General features: G+C 43.4%; 3 protein-coding genes across 3 annotated transcripts; 2 read left to right on the top strand and 1 right to left on the bottom strand.

Moving 5' to 3' along the window:
- Positions 1-1,671: 1,671 nt before the first annotated feature.
- On the top strand, positions 1,672-10,071 carry lmnl3 (lamin L3). The gene is made up of 12 exons (XM_080520964.1): positions 1,672-2,287; positions 3,331-3,487; positions 5,015-5,140; positions 5,227-5,397; positions 5,486-5,611; positions 6,212-6,432; positions 6,543-6,753; positions 6,995-7,102; positions 7,334-7,450; positions 7,612-7,722; positions 7,835-7,889; positions 9,951-10,071. The coding sequence occupies exons 1-11, from the start codon at positions 1,893-1,895 to the stop codon at positions 7,865-7,867; spliced, it is 1,776 nt and encodes a 591-aa protein (XP_080377090.1). The 5' UTR covers positions 1,672-1,892; the 3' UTR covers positions 7,868-7,889; positions 9,951-10,071.
- A 1,235-nt stretch (positions 10,072-11,306) lies between these two features.
- Positions 11,307-16,047, bottom strand: LOC308148956 (E3 ubiquitin-protein ligase MARCHF3; the record flags this gene model as incomplete). The annotated part of the gene is made up of 4 exons (XM_080520548.1): positions 11,307-11,465; positions 12,002-12,208; positions 14,908-15,103; positions 15,914-16,047. 4 exons carry the CDS (start codon positions 16,045-16,047, stop codon positions 11,307-11,309), a joined length of 696 nt encoding a protein of 231 aa, XP_080376674.1.
- A 5,285-nt stretch (positions 16,048-21,332) lies between these two features.
- Positions 21,333-22,535, top strand: gjd6 (gap junction protein delta 6; the record flags this gene model as incomplete). The annotated part of the gene is made up of 1 exon (XM_080520975.1): positions 21,333-22,535. One exon carries the CDS (start codon positions 21,333-21,335, stop codon positions 22,533-22,535), a length of 1,203 nt encoding a protein of 400 aa, XP_080377101.1.
- Positions 22,536-22,573: the final 38 nt, after the last annotated feature.

Genomic DNA, 22,573 nt, shown 5'->3' with positions numbered 1-22,573 from the left:
CTGTCCACATAGGACAGGGGAGGGTCGAGACACCGAACAATGTCTTTTTTATCTCATTCTTATAATATGATTTTGTTTGCTTTCCCGTTCATTAAACCATATTTTTATCTCAAGTTTTATTTCAAAACTGGGTTGTATTTCGTCTGGCTTTTTTTTTTTTTTTTTTTAGATTCAATTAAGCTTAAAGGCATGTTTTTTTTAATGGAACTTGCAAACTACATAGAACGAATACTGGAGCTCAACCATGACGCCATCATCCATACGGGATGTCTAAAAGAGGAGCTAGTAAAACGAATGAGTCGATTTAATTCATTGTACTGCTGTAACACACAGTAAGTCAATAGCTGCATTATGTTAACAGCTTACAGCCAATTACAGGAGGTCAAGAAATAAACCATCCTCACGTGAACAGATTGATAACACAAAATCATTCAATGTTAAGTTTTGGCGCCCTCTTTTGTCTGCGCAATGCCTTTACAAGAGGAATCGTTTAACAAGAAGAACAACAAAAAACGATCCACAAATTAAAATGATCAATTTGTAAATAAATATTAAGTTATTCAATACTTTCTTAAATGATGTCATCAAATCGTCATGTAACTGTGGAAAAAAGTTATTCTTCTTACTTGAGGACATTCAGAAGATTGTGGAGCTGCTTGTGTTTCCTCACTAGAAATAAAGCAAAATGTATATTTGACTTCTGGGAAGAAATGTTTTCAAAAGTTGTTTTTTGTTTTCTTTTTTTTTCTGTCTTTGTTCCAGCTCGGCCTCGGTCTTGTGATCAGCTGGTTTCCAGAGTCATCTCGGTCAGCTGATGTCCTGCAGTACCCCTCAAGTCAAAACAATGAAGTCCTGCAAGGAGGACCGGAAGTGAGATTTACCTTCACAATAAAGCTCATTCAGAGCTAAAATCTCGTCTTCGTTATTTTAAAAGTGTTTTTACATTAGATCAGTCTTAGTGTGAGGCTGTAAACATCAGACAAAATGAAAAGTAAATAGTTCCGTACAATGAGGAAGGAACTTGATGATTTATGTGTAAGTTTTGTGGCAGCTCTACGTTCTATCAAGACAACTGTAGTAATATTGGATTTTGTGTATTTATTTAGAACTTCATCACATTTAAATGTTAAACACTACTGTTAATGAAGTTGTTGTCTTATTAATTCCCCACCCAGCTCAGGCATTGTAAACCTATATTATCAAACATTTTGCCCCATTATTCTGGAAGGTTTCTTTTCATAACTTTATCAAAATATCTTTCTTGTAAATTGTAATTTCTATTTATCTATTTATCTTTCTATTTATTTATTTATCAAAACAGAAGGACACGGATGCAAAAGACAGTCAATCTCATTTCTAGGTTATAAAATGTGTCTTCTTATTGTGTTTTATCTTATTTATTTTGATTATTTTTGCGAGTGTACATCATAGTTTTTACAACCCGAGAGGAGCTGACGTCTGAATATTGTAATATCACGACTGTAATACAGACGTTGCCTTGAATATTTCCTCTTAGACTGTCCTTTGCCTACTTTTTGTCTGAAAGTGTACCTCCATTCCGAGACTCATTCCCGGATGTGTGGTGCGTAATTTGTGCGCACTTTGCGCTCTCGCTCTGTCAGGTGCGTCAACTCATCACATCTGATTCATCGCAGCTGTGGAGGAGTTTATGTCGCAAAAACCGAAGGTTTTCAGGTGAAATAAAACAGATCTCACTTTTCCAGGATCCGGATTGTGGGAAAACTTTCCGTGGAGCTTCGGGGCGTCACTTCTTATATTTGGTTTTAAACTGCAGATGCGTGGACCTCACTGCGGCCCGTAGCTGCGCGTGTTTTTACAGATCGCACTGAAGCATGCGGATGATTTGACAGATCAGCCTTCCCACCTCCAACATGGCCTCAGCCACCTCCACCCCCGCGGCCCCGGGCGGCCGCTCCACCCGCTCCTCAGCTGCCGCCGCCAGCAGCCGCGGCAGCGCCTCCGCATCCAGCCCGAGCCCCACGCGCCTGTCCCGCATCCAGGAGAAGGATGACCTCCGCCACCTCAACGACCGGCTCGCCAACTACATCCAGCGGGTGCAGGATCTGGAGCGGGAGAAGTCCTTCATGCTCACCCAGCTGGGGGACAAGGACGAGTCGAAGAGCCGGGAGATGAGCAACGTGCGGCGGCTGTTCGAAGAGGAGCTGGCCGATGTGAGGAGGTCGCTGGACGGGGTGGCCGGGGAGAAGGCCCGCCTGCAAATCGACCACGGAAACCTGTCCGAAGAGTACAAGAAACTCCAGGCCAGGTCAGAGACGCAACACACACATTTCAGTACAGTCTGCAATCACACTGCTCATTTTACGGTCATTTCAAATAAGGGGACGCGGGTTCGAGTCCCGGCAGTGACAAATTAATATTGTTAACAAAATTATTAAAGACTTTGTCAAATGGAGATATTTATTTAACCCCTTGGCATAAATGGGCTACTTATTGTAAAGAACACATCTGCTACATTTAACTCTTAAAAACATGTTTGTTATTTCATTGGTCAATCTAAATTGTCCCGAGATGTGAATGTTGGCGTGTGTGGTTGTTTGTCTCTCTGTGGGGGGGTCCTGTGCGCAAAGACGGCCTTTTTTCCCCGGGGGGAGGGGGAGGGTTCGGAAAACCAGCCAGATCTGCCACTGAGACCTGAAGTGGAGATTGACTTGATGCCACATTGACTCACAACTAGTACCTACTGCCAGAGCCAAAGTTTTGTGTATTCACCAGTTGAACTAAATGATCAGTGTTCATTTCCTAAGACGGTCTTCAATAAGGCTGTCAGAGATGTGTTGTGATAAAGTGACTCTCCTGACTGAAGAATGTAGCCGCGAACTTTCCTCCAAAAAATGGCAGAATATCAAAAAGGTTGCAGTATCACTTCTTGGCTGTGTAGTTGTCTCAGGCCACCATGTTGCAGTTCATGAGCCTAGTGTCTAGGCTGTTCTGGGTTTAAGAGAAATCTCATGTTAATGGTCTAATCAGGAAGTTGTACAAACATCGAGGACCAACTGGACAGTACAGCTACTCATTGTTGTCCTTCGATGTCAAATTCCATGGCTAAAGTGATCTTTTTTTCCAATCCAGTAACACTAGAATGCATTCCAAGATGGTATGAGCACCATCTACTGTGGGTGGATTTAACTGGGAAATATTAAAGATGGCTGAACATGGTGTTGACCCTGGAGGGCTGGATGCCACAGCAGCTCACCATCACCACTGAAACATGACGATGCTTGAATGTTTCCTCCTGTATTTTCTGACATGCAACATTGGTGCCTGTTTTGGTGATTTATTTTTTTTTAGAAACCAGAAGAAAGAGCGGGACCTGGCTCACGCTCTGACCCAGTGGAGGAAAGTTGAGGCGGTCCTCAACTCGAAGGACGCCGAGTTCACCAAGCTGCTGTCGGAGCACCGGAGGCTTAGTGAGGACTTCACAGACCTGCAGGGACAGCTGGAAAATGTATACGAGACTTAATTCATGTATATATGTATCAGAGCTGTCTAAACTCTTAATTATCCATCATTGGGATTTAAGATTTCTAATACAATTGACACATCTGCAGTGCAGAATGACTCCAAATCCCTAAATTGTCTCAGGCAATGTATTTCTGGAACTTTGTCCAAGTCGACTTGCGTCGCGTAACTGATCAATGATCCGATAGCGAGAGAACCAACTCAATATGCAAATGGGTCATTGGCACCTCTTGGAGGGAAAGCCGAGTACAAAAAAAAACACAAGACAGAACAGTGTACCAACAAGGTATTATATAGACTCTGCAGGAAGGAGTTTTCTTTGCACCGAAGTGCCTCCAGCTTCAAATCCCACATTAACGTGAAGCAAACGGATTCTGCTGACGTTCTCAGCTGCAGCAACTTTGTGAATAAGAAGCAGTCAGCTCTCGTTTTTGTTGACATGAACTGTTAAGTGAAGATATATTCCTTGCTTGAGTCTGTTTGCTCATGCAAAATTAAACCTGATTAATATAGATGAAAAGGGAATATTTGATTTAATTAAAATTAATATATATGCTGCCAAACATTAGGACTGTTGCATATTCAGGTGTACAACCTGCATGGGTGGATTATTTCTACATGAATGCTGTTTTAAAATGCCCATTGAGATTTCTTTTTTAAATGTTTTTGATACAGATTTATTCCATTTCACAACCTTTGAAATACTCAACATTTCAAATCCTTCAAAATGTTATTTGCTTTTAATTTGAGTTAATATACAGACTTTGTTATCCGTTAGCCTTTTTAACACCCCGATTTGTTCTTTATGGAAAGTGGCTATGTGAATTAATGTTTCTAGACCGGAGTTGCTCTCCGGCAGTTTCACACAAGATGCAAAGGTGGAGAAGCTGGAGACAATTATCCACATCCACACTTCCATCCCACACAAGTTAGCATGGGCCTCCGGGTTTCTGCATACAAGTGTCATATTCTTGCACATCTGAGACAAGCCTCCGTTTGCTCCGTCACTGCAGCTCATTCACACACGTTTGGTCTTTTTAATGCAGAAAAAAGTGCCAAATTCTGCAAAATTGCTAATATGTGAATTCAATTCCTAAATGGATTGAACAGAGAATGAAATGGTAGCCTATGAGTGAAGGTGAGAGCTGATCTCTACACCACTGTGCAGTTTCATGGATTCAATAAGTTTTCAAAAAAGCTAAAAGTTTGTTTTTTTTATCTTTGAATGCTTGGTTAATATTCAAGCTGGTTACATCTTCACATTAAACAATCTTAATTCATTGGTTTTCTCTTTTCGTAATTTAGTGTTTAATGTTCATCAGGAGCTGTTTGGTGTAGAAATGAAAGTTTGTACCTTTTCTGTAAAGCTGATAGAAATCTGGGTCTTTTTTAAAGAAAAGGTTGTGGTTATCTGGAATAGAACTGGAAGATCCTCACAGTATTTATCAGAATAGACATTTTGAAGCCAGGAGAGTCTGCTGTTTTGTTTCATTGTGTGTGTGTTTGGTGACAGGCCGAGGAAATGCTGGCCGAAACGAAGAACCAGATGAACTCTGAGATCTTGAGGAGAATCGAAGTGGAGAACCAGCTGCTGACGGTCAAAGAGCAGCTGGAACTCCAGAAGAACATCAGCGAGCATGTAACGCACACTGAGCTGTCTGACATTCTCCATCTTGCTATCCCTTCAAAGCCACTCTCGTGACTCCTCTTGTTCGATTTCTGCAGGAGCTCTTGGAGCTCAGGAGCCGACACGAGAGCCGTCTGGTGGAGGTGGACTCCGGCCGCCGGATGGAGTTCGAGGGTAAACTGATGGAGGCCATGCAGCAGCTGCGCGAGGACCACGAGTCTCAGCTGGGACAGTACAAGACGGAGCTGGAGAAGACGTTCAGCTCAAAGGTTCACACCCACAGCCGGCTCTTAAGTCTTTAATCTCCAAAACTTACATTTACCAGCTCTTTTTTTGTTTGTTTTCCCTGCACTGCAGTTGCAGAATGCTAAACGAGCTGCAGCGGAGAACAGCGATGTTGTGTTGGCTGCCAAAGAGGAGCTGGAGGCCACCAAGCTCAGAGTGGAGACGCTCAGCTCCCAGATGCAGCAGTACCAGAAAGACGTAGGTGAAGGGCCTGTTTCCCCGACGACCAATGAAAGTGGAAATGTTTTGTTTGTTTGTATAACAAAGATGCTCAGACTCACTGAAAATGCCAAAACGATGCAATTTCAGGTGAAATGTGGCGTAAACTGAGCCTTAATCCACTCGCACGACATGATCTCCGTCAACATGTAGAGAATGACACAATGGACCCCCTGCTCCAAATCACTGCCAACTTCTCCAATATGTCCTTTTACTTTTCTTTTTCTTTTTTGTTTAGAGAAATTTTTATTGCGTAGAGATGGTGATTTTACTAATTTTACAGAATTTATTAGGGCTTTTGATCTCGATTGGGGAAAAACCAGTAAAATTATGACGACCTCTTCTCCCTAAAAATGTTTTTACAAACTGGATTGAAAAGTCTCTTTAAAAAATAAAAAATGGCAAGCCACTTACTGAGTTTCTGAGTACTGTTGAGTTACATCGTCTACAAACCAGAGCTTCAGGCCCTCCGATAACCTAGTGTATGCAGTTTGGTACGCCACTTCTTCGTCCCTGGTTTAACGCTGGTCATCTTCAAGGTTATGAGTGAATCTCAGTCTTGATGTTTCACTCGGGCAGAAAATGCTGCTGGAGGGCCACGTGCAGGACCTGGAGAGGACTCTGGACCGCGAGCGCAACGCCTGGCAACTGAAACTGAACCAGAAGGAGCAGGAGCTGCTGGACCTGAGGAGCCGCATGTACAGCCAGCTGGAGGACTACGAGAACCTGCTGGACGTCAAGTTGGCTCTAGACATGGAGATCAACGCCTACAGGAAGATGCTGGAGGTGGAGGAGCAGCGGTCAGTCTGTGATCCATCCACGTCTCTGAAACAGTCACAAATGAACCTGATGCTACACACATCAGTGTTTTCCGTGTTTTGTTTTGGGTTTTTTTTTGTTCGTCCTCCAGACTGCAGCTGTCTCCGAGCCCTGCTCAGCGTACCACCGTGCCCCGGACACACGAACACGCCAGCCGGGGGAAGAAACGAAAATACGAGGGCGCCTCTGGCAGCTCGCCGGCCTACAAGATGTCCACGTGTTCCTCGGAGCGCGGCGCAGTGAGCGTGGAGGAGATCGACAGTGACGGGAGATACATCAGACTGAAGAACAGCTCAAACACAGTAACTCCGTCATATCCTTCATCTTTTTGTTCCCGAAACTCAAGACATTTAAACAAACAAATGCTTCTACGGATTTATCTGTAAATGCCCTTTTATGGGGTTTTCTTTCCCATGAACTTGTAAAAAAGATGACAAATCCAGTTGTCTCTCTTCATCGGTGGGGATAATCTCCATCACATGCTAAAGAGATAAAGCATCATACTAGCATTTGTACAGTATGGGACTTTAATTGTGCCTCCAGGAGCAGCCGCTGGGAGGTTGGGTGGTGCGACGAGTCATCCCGAGCTCTGCTGACCTCTCCTTCCACATCCCGTCTCCCTGCGTCCTGGCCGGGGGTCAAACACTCACAGTAAGAAGTGAACTCTGATCTGAACCACCTGTCTACAAACTGGAAGAAAAGTTGTATTTTAAGCACTTTATTTCAAGATATTGCGAAAATTCCAGCATGTTGATGTCTTTGCAGCTCACATGCATGATAATGTGGATCATTATATGGATATTCTGGATTATTTGTGCCAACATACAAGAATACACAAGCTAAAATCTGGCCTAAACGTGACAAGTTGTGTGCATTTGCCAGATCTGGGCAGCGGACGCGGAGGACGAAGCCAACTCGGACGACCTGATTCTGCAGGGCCACAAAAGCTGGGGGTCCGTGGTGGACGTCCGGGTCACCCTGCTGAACTCTGAACATGAGGTATGCAACACAAAGCTGCATCTCCCAGCATGCAACTGCACAAACGACCCTTTATTTTAGTCTTTTTACCATCAACGCTGGTTAAATGCACAACTTTCTCAGAGGCTTTGAAACAAAGTACGACGGGGTTTGAGTTGAATTTGGGTGCGACGTGTTTCCAGGAAGTAGCCGAGCGCCGGATGCACATGCAGGCTCAAGAATACGACGAGACAAGTCTGGATTTCGATGAGGAACTTGTAGCAGGCACCGACCTCCAGCGTCTGAGGAGACAGGTAAACGTCAGCTGCTAAAACCACAACAGAACAGTTTTGTTACCTTCGCGTGACTCGATTTTGCAGATTTACTTAAAAGAAAAAAAGGCTGACGTCCTTGTTTTTCCTGAAGCCAAAGAAAAAGAAGTGTTGCTCTGTGTCGTGAGGGGACGGGGCAGGTGAGGAAGGTAAAACCGTCCGGAGGCTTTTCTGCTCTTGTGCTTCATGATGCATGGCTTTAACTGCAGGCTTTTACTCATGCCATCATGAATTGATGTTACTGGTGATCCACTGCAGGTCTAACGAAAGACTCCTACTCATCAATTTATAGTCCCTGCCTAACAAGCATGTTTTTGTAAGCTTAATTACTCGGGGAGAACTTGCAAACTTGAATTTGATCCTGGACCTTGATCATGATTGAGGCATCAGCGCCTTCCACCTTTTAACAATCTGGCTATAAACAAGTTTAGGATTAATTTAACAGTTTTTATTTCTTCTTTATTTAAAACTTCTGGTTTTAATATGCAGCCAGTGGAAGCTCATGGTTGTGACCTTTGAAATCCCAGTTTAGCTGCGCGAGGAATTTAGGAAACAAAATTGGCTTAATTGATTTTGTTCTCGATAAATAAACGCTGGGTTTTCATTTGGATTTTTCGAGCAAAGAAGTATTGAAAGCTTTTGATACACAAAAATGCATCACAGATGGATGTGAAGCGCACAGCTGAAACTCAGAACTTCGACCCAGGAGCATGTGGCATACACTCTCAATTTCCAGTAATGGGAAGAAGAGCAGAAGAGGTTTTAAAAACCATAAAAATATGAGCTGTGGTTGCAGGAACACTTTGCTGTAATCTTTCATTGTTTTTTAAACGACACCTGGCATAAGGTCGGATTCAGTATTTTCACCTGTAAAGACCAAGCCAGCGGTTTCAGATTTATCCACTTTGATGTTTGTAAACAGGCTCACAGTCTGATTACAAAAAACCCCAAACTTTAACCCATTTCCATTTCAAAGGATCTTGGGTGGAGATTTCTTCATGGACTTTTTCCAAGACCTTGCACTTGGTTTGGCTTTCTGACAAATGGGGAAAAAAAATCACTAAAGTATGAAACCTGTTGTGATCACTGAGTAACTGAGTAGTATTTAGTTTTGTTGTTTGTTGTTTTTTTTTTTTCTTTTTGGTGAAGCTGCATTGGACAGATTTGACTCATAAAAAGCTTATTAGTTGAGTTGGCTGCGTTAAGTGCTGCGTTTTACATTTTTGCACCTGCTTTTTATTCAATCCATTTAAATTTTTTGCCTTGTAACGTCTGTCTTGAAAAGCACTTGTGTATGAAGGACACAACAAACCAGCGTGATATTTTATATCCTGATAAAGAAGGATTTTTTTTTTGTAAATCTAGCTTGATGCCACTTCAACTAAAGTCTCAGCTTTCTGAAACATTTGCTCTTTGGCCTCGTTGATACTTTGATTGCTGCTCGGACTCCATTTCAGCTGTTGCATGTGCATTAATAAATTCAGCTGTTAAACGATAAATAATTGTGAATATTAACAGCATGCATCTCTTTTTAACATGTTTAAAAGATGTTGAAACACTAACTGGCAGAAACCGCAAACAAAATGTATAGTAACTACAAAGTTTTTAAAGCATTTTCTTTAGAACTAACTTTTAGTTGAATAGAATGTAATTTTTTTTCTTGGCTTATGTTAACAAAAAGCTTGAAACATTAATGCAATGTAAAATATATAGACCTTTCACTATAGTGGTTGTGTAACGATGCTGCTTTGACTTCCAGGGGCCCACTGGGCTTATACAGCATTTGTGAATAGTTTCACGCAACTCTGTGAATTCACAATGAGTTTATTATCTGCACGTACCAGAGGAGACGTTGGCTCCTCTTTCACGCTGTAGAGTGAACAGTAATGTGGTAGAGAGACGCCGAACTGGGCTGGTGTGTACACAATTCAAGAAAGAGGATTTATTTAACTCTGTGATCCTGAAATCATCTCAACATTATACATTTGTCAGTCATCACACAGCCTGGAAATGTTTGGTAGAAACACACTTTTGTTAGTGATATAAAAGGTCCACAATAATCTGAAGACGTAATACAAAAAAATGTAATTGTTCCAGAGCGTTGCATGGGGTAAGTTTCCTGAAGTAAAAACTGGCTGAATATCTTCAAGGTGCTTGTGACGTCTGGCTTTAAAACTGATTGACTGTGATCTTTGTTTTTCCTTTTGCAGGATCTTTTATCAAAGGAGGCCAGTTGTGTCGTGATGTGATCCGCCTGGAGAACCTGATGTGAACTAATTTAAATCATTGTGTGTAATTGTTAAATAAAGTTTTTTTTTTTTTTTAATATTAGCTTCAGTATTTTGTTCAATAGATCCTCCAAACTACAAATACCTCAATATATACAACTCATAATATTCAGTCTGCTTGAAGTTATTCCGATTGATTGTAGAAATGATGTGCAATGATTCAGTTTTCAACCTTTTTTCCTCGGATAACTTCAGTTTTCAATTTGGTTTTGCGATATTACGTATTTGTAAAAGTCACCATAATTGCAAGCAATTGACAATGAAGTGCTACTTCTTTCTCTGTTACTTTAAATGTTTGAGATGTACTGATCAACTTTGTCGATGGCAACATTATCAAAACTTGAGTTGGTGTTTGTCAGGTGTTCTCCAACTTTTCTCGGCATTACAAATCCCATCCTCGCTGCCGAGGAACAGGCTCCTGGTTTCTTTGGGTCGTCCTTTAAACATTGTCCTCACAGAGTTCAGCTTCTTCACAGGTTTGTTGGCACATTGGAACAAACATTGATGTGGCTTTGGGATTTGTGCTGCTACAGTTTGGAGAATTACAAGTGGAGCAGCAAACATCTGTTTTTCACATGTTGAATTAAAAGTATAGTTTGGATAATACATATTACGACCGATTGCTTCTTTGCCATCTCTGCTTGTTGAAATCACCTAAATGTGTCAACTCAACATGTCACAAATGTTTTCCTCATTCATTTTGGGTTAAGATTCTTCTCTTGTCATGTTGCCACCACCTGTCTCATCAGTGGTTTTTCCAGAGGTGTTTTCTACGATTGTCTGAATATCCACAGAACTGTTCTTCCACTTTTTGTTCTTAGTTGAAGCATGAAGCTCAGTTGCCTCCAAGAAGAGAGAAATCCCTTTCACACGTCTAAAACTGACATTTGTATTCTGGATTAAACCCATTCTGCAGGAACTGGAGACAGATTCCAGATGCCTTGATCAAGACTCCACAGAAATACCAGTAAAGACAAACTTTGGGTTAATTTCCAGCACTGGAATTCAGATATTATCCACCTTAGCTCAGACCATGAAGTCAAAACGGTCTTGAATTAGGATGCATAAATAATCTCCATGTAGAGGATCAGCAGATTGTTAGATTTGACCTCTTTCTGGAAAAGATGATTGTCTCTGTAAAACATCCAGAGTGAAAGTGTTGAATTTGAATCCTTCAAATTGAGCAGAATGGAGGTCTTCACCAGTCTCCTCCTCAGGATTCTGAAGCTTCATCTTTCTGGTGTGTTTGAGGTAGTTTCGTCTCGGCGTGGCCTCTCGCTACACCCCAGTCTCCTTGTTGGGGGCCTTGAGGGGGTTTATGGACAGGATGTGGTGGTTGAGTTGGTTCGTCTGGACTGAGGGGGGAATCTGGAGCCGCACCCTCTGGTCCGTCTTCTTCCACGTCCTGAACAGATGCATGTGGTAACGCACAGACACCTGCAAGAGAAATAAAGCAAACTCGTGTACACATTCAGCAAAAGCTCATACTTTACACTTAAACGCTACGGTGTGGCCCTTTAGATGATTGTGAACACAAAAAGCCTCAGAAATGAAAAGTTAAATTTTCTTTCTTTTTATTTTAAATGTAATTAATTTTTTTTATTAAATCAAAGAAAACTACTTGATCTACCTGCTTGTGGAGGTCTCGTGCATGTATACCGTATAACCGTTTTTATTGACAACATAGTCCAGTAGGTGGCGCCAAATGCTTGGCTCCTCCAAGAAACGACATGACGAGAGACAGTCTTTAAATAATGTAGAGAAATTATAAATGCTTCAATTATTATGGAGCCAAAATAGAAATTAGGCCTAAATAAAATAGCTAATTGTTTATTCTCAGGAAACTGAAGTGAAGTCAGATCATCTTCAGCTGCTCTTCTCTACAACTTCTTACCTGTTTTATTTAACTGATGTGGTCAGTTGTTATTTCCCCTTCAAATAGGAGAAATAAATTCAACATGTTGCAAACTCACCACAGTCCAGAACACGTATATGGTGAAGAGGGCCAGAGTGAGGACCAGGAGCCCCAGGGCCTCCATGCCGTTGGTGAAGTAGAGGTCCATGGCCCCCTGGACACAGAGCCAGCCTGACAGGCTGGCCAGCGGCGTGATGAAGAGGAAGCACGCCACGTCTCCACACAGGGTCCTCCTCTGCTGCTGCATGGAGGGAGACCACCACCACTGAGGGGGGACAGGAGGGAGAGGAGCTGCTGAGCCTCCTGAAATTTTATTGTCAATGCCTCTCAAGCAGGGGTCCCCAATTCTGGGCCTCGAGGGCCGGTGTCCTGCATTTTTTATGTTTCTTCCCTGCTGCAACACACCTGAATGCAAAAAGGGTCCCATGACTTGGCTTTTTTACAGGCTTGACGATGACGTCAACATCAGATTGAGGTGTGATGAAGCTGGGAGAGAGCTCGAACGTGTAGGACCCCTGCTCTAGAGGTTAGAGAAGTGGACTTTGGATCAGGAATTCACAGGTTCAAATCCCACTGTGAGTCCCTGAGCATTAACCTTGACTCCCCACCAGCACCCTGAAGTGCCATATTGTAGTGCTGCTGCACCTCCGCATGCTAGAAATAGGACTGATCAATTTGAGAACATTCCCCACTTGTGATCTAACGCTTAAAGTTCGTATATCTTTTTTCACACATGAATTAAATGCTGCTTAATCTACAGTCTATATTTAATCAATCATTATACCCTAGAAAATAAAGAGGGCTTTGGGACCCCTGTTAAACTGACACTGCTGAAGTTATAGAAAAGACAAGACAAGCCAAGGTAAGCAGCCAGTGGACAGTAATAAAAGAGTAGCAAAGGAATGTAAACGGTGATAATAAGAATGAAAAAGAATGACATAAAAACAAGATAAAACCCTGACATAAAGTAATATTAACATCGACAGTGGAAATTGAAGGACCCTGTTTACAAAAAGAAAATTAGTTTAAACAACAGAATCAAGATTTCAATTTTAATAATAAAGACTCAGTGATTATTTCCCAGTTTAACTCGTTATACCCTCTGTGATAAATCTAAAATGCTCTGGATCTTGGGTGTCTCACTTTACAACAGAAATGTAGACATAATACACCCGCCTGTACAGACAGTATAGTATCTGACCAGTAGGTGGCTCTACGTGTTTGGATCATTTGGGTATTAATGACTTAATACTCTGAATATACTACAAATAATCTAACCTGTAAAGATTTCCCGTTTGATGGTAAAAAGTAATCAAACAGTCCGACACAGACCAAAAACAATGATATAATCAGCAGTGCCTGTGTGAGCAACTCTTGCTGCTGTGAGTCATGGTGATGAGCAACACATGAGCATGTCTGCGTAGCAAACACAGGCATGTATATACATGTAGACATGCTGTTCAGCTATTAATGCAGTGCATGTGTGCACAGGCGTGCAACATTGCCTGATAGCGGGCTTATGCAATTCAGTGTGTAGCTTAACCTGGCGGAGCACATGGTGCCTAATCAGCAGATTACTGGCCACAAGCACACAGTCAACAGACAGAGAGAGAGAGAGAGAGAGAGAGAGAGAGAGAGAGAGAGAGAGAGAGAGAGAGAGAGAGAGAGAGAGAGAGAGAGAGAGAGAGAGAGAGAGAGAGAGAGAGAGAGAGAGAGAGAGCACTGTCCTATGCAGAGAGCAGCATAGGAGGGAAACACCATCTAATCTGAGCTCCCAGCCTAAGTGGCTTTGTGGGGAGAGACGTTCCAGGGACCAGCAGCAGGCTCTCCAACGTGAAGACAAACACCTGCCATCAAACTCCTCCCTCTGACTGGGACATCTGCTCCCTCATTCAGTTGAAAGAACTGACTGTCACCTCTCCTCAAGGTCTGCAGCACTGCACCAATTGGTCACATTGACGACAAAGATATCTGGATAAAAATCACGCAAATTGTTGTGAAAATGAACCCTTATGTTACTTTGAAACGTCTCTCGGTTTTTTTTTCTTAATGGTGTTCACGCTGTTGTATTATTGTGCTGATTCAGTCTGTGAGTTGCAACTGAAATTACATGGCTGATTTGGAGGAAGATGCTCTTAAAATCTGTACATTAGTGCTTCTTGACCAAAAACAACTGGCTTGAATGGAGCAGGTTAAAGAGTCGCTTTTTGCAATAAGTAGCTTATGATATGTAAAGTACTGAGGATAATGTCTTGTAAATGTTTATCTCATAATGACAGAAATGATCTGACTGATACACTGAGAAGCTCTTTCCTTTGATTTGGCTGGAAAAGTCAAAACAGACCTGCATGTGTGTTTAATGAGAACTTGGTCAGAGGTTGCGCACAGACTCACATAAAAACTAAATTCAAGTCACATTCATATCATAAAACTGACCTAAATCATTGTTATATGGAAGAAATATAGCATGTGTGTATCTCAATCTGTGTGTGTATCATGGTATTTGACTGTACAGTTTCAGGAACATTTTTGCAAGGGCAATTAGATTGTGTTTGTAATTCAGTCCGTGTGCATGTGATATATATAGTATGCAAGCAGTATATTTCACGTGATGAATTTTAAATATAAAAGTTTGTGTTTGCCCATAGTTTAAGCACAGAGGATGCAATGGAGAGAAATTCTTCCATGCAGTCATTTCTTTACACACGTCCTTGTATCAAACCCATTAGAATACAGAACATCTGCACACTTTGATTACAGGTTTTTCACCTGCAGCGCAGTTCGGATGTGATGTAAACCCCCATAGGTGTGCAATGCTGAATCTGACTCAGGATGATGTGTTGATGTGTTGACATCATTCTAAGTGAAGCTGCAGAGTTTAAGCTAATAGAATGATGCGGCAGCTCCTTCATCATTTCCCATCAGATCTTGTTGAGTAGCCAGAGGCGAGTTCCTCATTCCTACCTCAGTGAGAGGCTTGGGGAGGCGCTCCAGTGTGAACTGGTGGTGGCAGAGCTCACAGTGGCCACTGTTGGAGGAGGTGAGCCAGTGCTCCAGGCAGGCCCGGTGCACCATGGCCAGGCTCCCGGAGCACTGACATGGGGAGAGCAGCTCGCCCGCGGCCGGGCCCTCGTGGCAGATCCTGCAGAACAGCTCATCGCTGCACACACACAAACGTGGAGGATGTCATGAACAGTTACCTCAATCCTACAAAGCTGCTTCCAAGTGGAGGCTTTCAACCACAAAACAAACCTTGAGTCTGATTGGAGTGGCTGCGGTTTACAACAAAACTGAATCGTTCAAAATGATTAAAACATCAAATAGAAGCAGTTTAGTCAAAATTAATTTGAAAATGCGGGGTATAGATACTTTATCTACCTTCCATCCATCCATCTGCAGGCCCACAATAAGGAAATGTAGTTCTACTTCCCTAATCTTGATGTAAACATTACCTGAGGTCATGTATAATCTTTTTGAAGTGAACATGAAGGGCCCTCGCATCACAAACACCCTGAAGTATCCGGCTGCAGGCTACCAGGTATCTTTCATTACAGTGTATGTAACACTAAAACGTATTTTTGCCAAGAAATGTAATGTTATTCTGGACAGGAACGTCTTTTTGATGATCACCACAGAGACGTTGAGCCTTCCGAATGTCAGTATTTGAACAAAACAAGGTTCCGCTTACTTTATAGTACAAAACAAGAATGCTTTTTATGAGAATGTGATTATATAATGACAGTTATGCACACACAGACAGACAGTCACCTACATTCACATTACTGGTGATTTCGAGCTAAAATTACACCTGATTGCCCAGATAATAAAGCCGATGCTCACACAGGAGGAAAATGCAAACTTTGCACAGAAAAAGCCCCAAAGTTCAAAAAAACAAACCAGAGATTTTAACACTGTGAGGCGAGAGTGCCGACCATTGCTCTACCGTGCCGCCCCTGATGTGTGCTTTTACCTGTCGGTGATGGCTGGGACGTCTTCGGTGGGCGTGTCTGTGTGATGGCTGGTCGTGTCCTGGCTGCAGATGTAGAGACTTTCCTTCAGCTGGTGTTCAGACATTAACTTCACCTCCACCACCTGGGCTGTCATCTCTGCTGCATTGGGGGCCATTCACTCATATCATCTGTCAGCACACACACACATGCACACACACACACACACACACACACACACACACACACACACACACACACACACACACACACACACACACACACACACACACACACACACACACACACACACACACACACACACACACACACACACAGAATCAAACAAGGGTCTTCCACACCATTACACCACCCTGCAGCCTTGCTGTTTCAACAAGAAGTGAACTCATATTTAACATATGCCCAGTATCGCTTAACGTCTCTTCAAAAGGTTAATCATAGTTTTTGTATTTTCTATAGTTCTCTCCTCTCTTTCATTTAAACTCTGACACACCAGCAACCTGTCTGTCCTTTTTAATTCTGCCCTGTCACTTCACAGAAAACCACTGCTCAGCATTACACTGCAGACACAAGAGCACCACATCACTCTGCGTTACGATACCAAAACCCTCAAGACGTATGAAAGCAGTGGAAAAGATTCACACACTTGAACCCGTTTCCTGGTCCAACCACAACCGTAGAGAGACGATGACGCGCAGCAGGATCCAAACACCTCACACTACAGTGAACAGTCAGTGTGTATCAGAGCTCTTACCCCGTAGGCCTGCAGTCCAGTGTCAGTGTGGGATGATATGAGTCTGCATACAGTCGTTTCCCTCGGTGTTCATCAGACTGTGTCGGTGTGTGTGTGTGTGTGTATTTGCATGTTTGTGTGTGTGTGTGTGTGTGTGGAAGCTGCTCCTCTTTAAAGACTACCAGCAGATTAGCTTGGCCGAGGAACGGCGGTGAGACTAGTGAGGGATTAGAGCGAGGAGAAAGTGAAGGGCCGGGCCCAGACAAATGGAAATCACATCAGAGTGAATTACACCAGCAGGAGCACCACCTCTCTGTATCCCCCTTTTAATCCTGTTAGAGGACTACCGGCAGGCTGCAGAGCCTCCCAGCTCCTATGGTAATGCAGACTGGACCTGAGGAGAAAGGACTGATGGGGATCTGATCAGTGAAAAACTAGAAAAACTGAACTTGACAACAGCTTCAGCCCATCGTGTACATGAGTGTCATTTCAAGATCTTTTGATCTTAAAATTTTTTGAAATTTTAAGTCAGTAAAAAAAGCCAGTGGGCCAAAAAAGGACAACTACAGAGTAAAATCTAGGCCAGAGGATGACAATGGGAGTATAAAGTTGACCATTTTTCAATAAGAGTAACCACATAAGCATCAACATTAGCATGAGCATCAAAACACCAGAAGGGTGAATTTATAAAAGACTGGAGAAGCAATGGAGACTGAAAAACTATCTGTGGATGAATACGATAGCTAAGAAGATTTCTGAAACTTCATACAAAAAAAATTAGAACGGCTGTTTGTATTTTGTGGAAAAGTACTCAACTAAATTCAAAAGTTGTTGAGATGTATTCATACTTTCTTGCATTAACATAAAGAGAAGCGTTTGGATTGATTGTTTTGTTTCAAAATCTCATCTTCTCCACGTGCACACAGAAATAACATGCAACACCAACATCTGTCTAATCGAACATGTCGAACCACATTTTTCTCACTGCAAAGATAAGTCAAGACTTTTAGCGTACTATATCTCTATTTTTTTTCTGTCATTTTATCACAAGTTCTACTGTAGCTCTCCATTTGATTGAAAGTGATTATTTTTGGATTACATCATCCCTTATAATTTATTGAAAGGAATTGCAGTAAATCAATGTGGAATTCACGGTTTTCATTGTATAATGCACAATGTAAAGTAAAACATCCACTCATCCACACTACAACATTTCCCATTATTTAAGTTTATTTACTAATGGATTTATTGTACCAGTACACCTGGACACATGTCTCTTCGGAAAAGTTAATTAATTACCACAAATAAAAGTGTTAGATATCTTATTTTTTTAATGATTTACCCTGGCAAACTTTCAGTTCAAATAGTTTCAACAATTTATAGTGATATTTTACAATAACGTGTATTGTTGCCGCCATCAATAGTGTTTATCTGTGTTTGTTTTACAATATATTTTTTAATTTTACTGTAATTGTATATAGTTGCGTGATGTTTTGTGAATTTATAACATTATCAAAATTATCAATGCCATTTATAATAATTATTCCTGGAAATTTTAATATTACCATAACATCTAGGATACTGTCTGTTTAGATCAAATTTACAGTCAAATATAACGTATCTTTATCTTAGTAGCAGATATAGTAACATACTGTGCAGAAACATATTGGATCACTGTGATTTGCACATTTTATTCCATTGTCCAACTGTGAGCTTTTAATAGGCACACTTTACATACTTTTCTGAAATAGTGTGATTTTCCGCAGCAGTAACATTTTTACCATGAATTTTGACAGTAATTGCTTTTCCCCCTTCTCAATATCGCCCTAATATTTACATCATTGTTTGTTTAGAATCATTCACAGCACACAAACACATTTTAATCCTGTCCCTTTTGAAATCATTTAGTTGAAAGTGAATCGTAACCAAGGAATGGAAAGAATTAATTTCACGACATGATGCACCAACATGCTGCCATAATGTGTTGTTTAGTTTAAAACTGATGGATTTTCACTCCTGTTTGCTGAATGCTCTTGATCCCTTCCTGATATCCACACCATCAGTCCCATTGTTCATCGACAAACTCCTCGACTGTGATAAATTCAAATAATATGGCTGCAGCAGGATTAGAAATTCTATTCTGTGCAGGAATCGATAATCGAGGTGAATTAAATAATTGCACTGTTTTCAGGTGAGTACATGTTTTGTTCTTCAGTTTGTGGAGCAGACCTGGAGCCCTGTTGGTGATCTTTTATTCACCCTCTTTCATTTATTGTCTGTTTTCAGTCTCTTTTTCTTTATACCCCCAACACAAGCCTGGAGAAAAACATCTCCTACCCAGACAGGAGAAAAAGAAAGACATTCAGTGGCTGCCACAACACCGGTGCCTCTCTTTCTCCCTCTCTCTCCTCTAATCCTGTCTGTTATTCATCCGCAGGCTGCTCCCGACAAAGCCCAAAGGAAACGCAAATCATTGGGAATTCCTTCATGAACAGACTGAGAGGGTGGATAATTCCTTTGACAGTGGCGGGACAGTAGAGTGCGGCGCCCCAGACATCCTGGATAAAAGCATATATGCGGAGGACAAACAGAGAAGAGCCACATTTCCATCGTCCCGGTGGCCGGAGCTGGCTGCACGCTGCATCTGGCTGCAGGGCCGAGGCGACTCATGTTGTGTCTGGGCTTTAGTCAAGGTCTATTTGGGATGACGGGAACCCCGGGGCAGGTTCCCCTCCTCCGTTTGCATTGTGTTCAATGGGACTGGGGCCCTCTCTAATCCGGCTCAGGGCAGGGACGAGGGGCCATGCTCCACTCCATCGATTGCTCGCTTCATCAGCTCCTGTAACAGCCATTAAAAGATGGTAATCCAGCGTGCGTCTCAGTCTGGATCGATGGCAGACAAAAGCTCCGTAGGAGGCTGTCTGGCCATTAGCTCACACGTTGTGAGTTCATGCTTTTACCTGTTCACTCTCATCATAACCATGAAGGCACCACAACACCTGCTCCCACACAGGAAACACTCTCAGGGTTCGGCTTCAATAATCACGAGATTCAGACTTTCCCACTGTTGTCAGAGTTCATGCTGGGAAGTGAAAAGCCTGCCATCACAGCTGGAAGGTGACCCGGGGGTAAATTCTTCTTAAAGCACTCTCTACCCAGATGACAGTTTTGTCAAGTTAATAGATGTAGTAGTAAATGCTCTTTGTTAAAGGGTGGTGGCGAGCAGAGTCACAGAGACACTGCGTCGCAGACGGACCGACAACCTGAACACACAAGAGAAGCTTACAATACACCAGGTGACGAAGATCACTCAGGTACAGGTGAAAGGGCGGGGAACAGCAATCAGATGCGAGGAGAGGAAACCAAGTAGCCTGAACTGAGAGACAGAGTCAGAATCTCACCAAGAGCACCAGAGATAAACAAGAACCTTGGCAAATATACCAACAAAACAATGCAAATGACCTCTTCCGTTCACAATACTTGACAAGAAATCCCTTTGATCATTTCAAACGTTTTAGCACGGGGGTGGCAAACACATTTTTGCTTCACTACATTCAAGTAAAATCTGCCTGAGGCAACGCCATCCCATGATATTCTAGAGGAATGAATAAAGATCCATGTTTACTTATGTACAAGGAAACAAAAACTCCTGCACATGTGACATAATGTAAAAAAAGAGGTTGTATGAGGAGACAGAGAAGCTCAATGCAGGGCCTGGTGTTATATGAAAGCAGGGAAACATCATCGAGAAGTGATACTACATGCAAGATTAAAGCACAATTTGTACATGAATTCATGGATATTTACAGGTCGATGAGCCAGAAGGAAATTAATTTACTTGTGATGGAAAGGATAATTTGTGTGGTGTGACACCAAATCGTCGTGTTCATGTCAGAAATAGAAAGTGGGCACAGGGACTCAGACTGGCCTCACAGCCTGTTTGAAGTAAGGAAAGGGGTCACTGAGTGTTTTATCTGGGGGACACAATGATTTAATGCTCGCAGACCTTTCAAGGGGCTTTTTTTAAAACACAGATAAGACGATTGGCAAGTGGCTCGGAAGGAGCAGTCAAAACAAGCCCTGAAACTGAAAATCTCAGCAGGCACCAGGCCAAACTCTGGCCGCCTCTATTTCTCCCCTGATTTCCCTCAGTTGTGTATCCTGTCACACACGTCTTGATCATGTGACAACTCCCATGCTCTGCTCTGTGTGATTTAAAACGTGCTTCTCCATTAAAGGAAGAGTCCATTAGCTTTCGGGGGTCTAATCTGGTAAGAATGTTCTATCTGTGGGCGCTATCAGCAGGCCCTCCAGTCGAGGAAGGAACTCTCCCAGTTTTAAAATGGATCCTGAGGGCAAGAGAGAAGTTTGCATGCCAAGTGACTCATGTCAAGTGGACATCCTTATCTATGAAAGATGGGTGGCTCTATGTTGCGACGACTCCGCTGGTTTTGAGGGCTGGCCAGCATTCAGGCATAGAGGAGGCTGCGTACAGACTTCAGTTATGAACGGTCGGTGCTCTTATTTGGAAAGTCTCTCTGAAATGACGAGAAAAAATCTCTAAAACCAAATAAGAAGGTGAAGAGGAGTGGGTTGGCGAGAGAAGCCGAGGTGGACCGGTTCAGGGCAGACTGCTCTACTCCAGGCAGATCGTCGCTCCTCGAGGCAGCCGGCAGCCACAGGCCGCCATGACAGAGTGGACTCTGCTCAAACGGCTCCTGGACGCCGTCCACCAGCACTCCACCATGATCGGCCGCCTGTGGCTCACCGTCATGGTCATCTTCCGGCTGCTCATCGTCGCCGTGGCGACCGAGGACGTGTACACCGACGAGCAGGAGATGTTTGTGTGCAACACGCTGCAGCCGGGCTGCTCCACCGTCTGCTACGATGCCTTCGCGCCCATCTCGCAGCCTCGCTTCTGGGTCTTCCACATCATCAGTGTCTCCACGCCGTCACTCTGCTTCATCATCTACACGTGGCACAACTTGTCCAAGCTTCCGCAAAACACCAACCAGAGGCCGGGGCAGGCAGCGGGCGACGTCGCGGGGCAGGGAGGCCCAGACGCAGCGCGAGATGGCGGACAGGCGGCTTACGATCGAAGCTGCGACTCCGACAGCTGTTCCATCCGCTCCCACAAGCACCTGGGCCACAGTCTGGCAGACGTATTTGAGGGCGTCGCCGCCCAGAGCCTCCAGAGGGAAGACCCCAACAACATCGCCTCACTGAGCCAGGCCAGAGCTTGTACGTTCAGGGAGGGGAGTGCACCCGGACAGGTCGTTTCCGGAGGAGTTCTATCCAAATGTTACGTCCTCCACGTGTGTTTACGGGCCGTCCTGGAGGTGGGCTTCGTCCTGGCCCAGTGGAAGCTGTTTGGCTTCCAGGTGCCGGTTCACTTCCTCTGTACCTCGTCCCCATGCAGCCAGCCGGTGGACTGCTACGTCTCCAGGCCCACGGAAAAGACCATCTTCCTGCTCTTTATGTTCTGCGTTGGGGTTTTCTGCATCCTGCTCAACCTGCTGGAGCTCAACCACCTGGGCTGGAAGAAGATCCGTCAGGTGGTGAGGCTGCGGGAGAGGGCAACCTGGGCAGGGTGTGCAGGTATGAAGGGCTACGAAACCTTCCCAGCAGATAGCCCTTCTCTCTCATCATCGCTAGGCTACAGGGAAGTAACCAGCACGACATCTCTGCCCACTTTGGACCTGGTGGTGGGTCACCAGCCCGACTGGACATGTGCGCTTAACTGTGAGAGGATGAGGGAGATCGAGGAGGTCAGAGTGACCAGAACAGGGTTTACAAATGGACATGAGAGCCAAAAAGGTGAAAGCCAGCCTCTGAAGATGAAGAGGGAGAGCAGAGGGTCCAAGCAGAGGAGCGCTGAGGTCTGGATTTAATCTGAGACTCTGGAGAGGTTTAATGATACTGATGTGTG

This window comes from Blennius ocellaris (assembly GCF_963422515.1).
Source record: "Blennius ocellaris genome assembly, chromosome: 1".
Taxonomy (NCBI): domain Eukaryota; kingdom Metazoa; phylum Chordata; class Actinopteri; order Blenniiformes; family Blenniidae; genus Blennius; species Blennius ocellaris.
The sequence above is the reverse complement of the archived record's forward strand: the minus strand, read 5'-3'. Positions and strand labels throughout refer to the sequence as shown.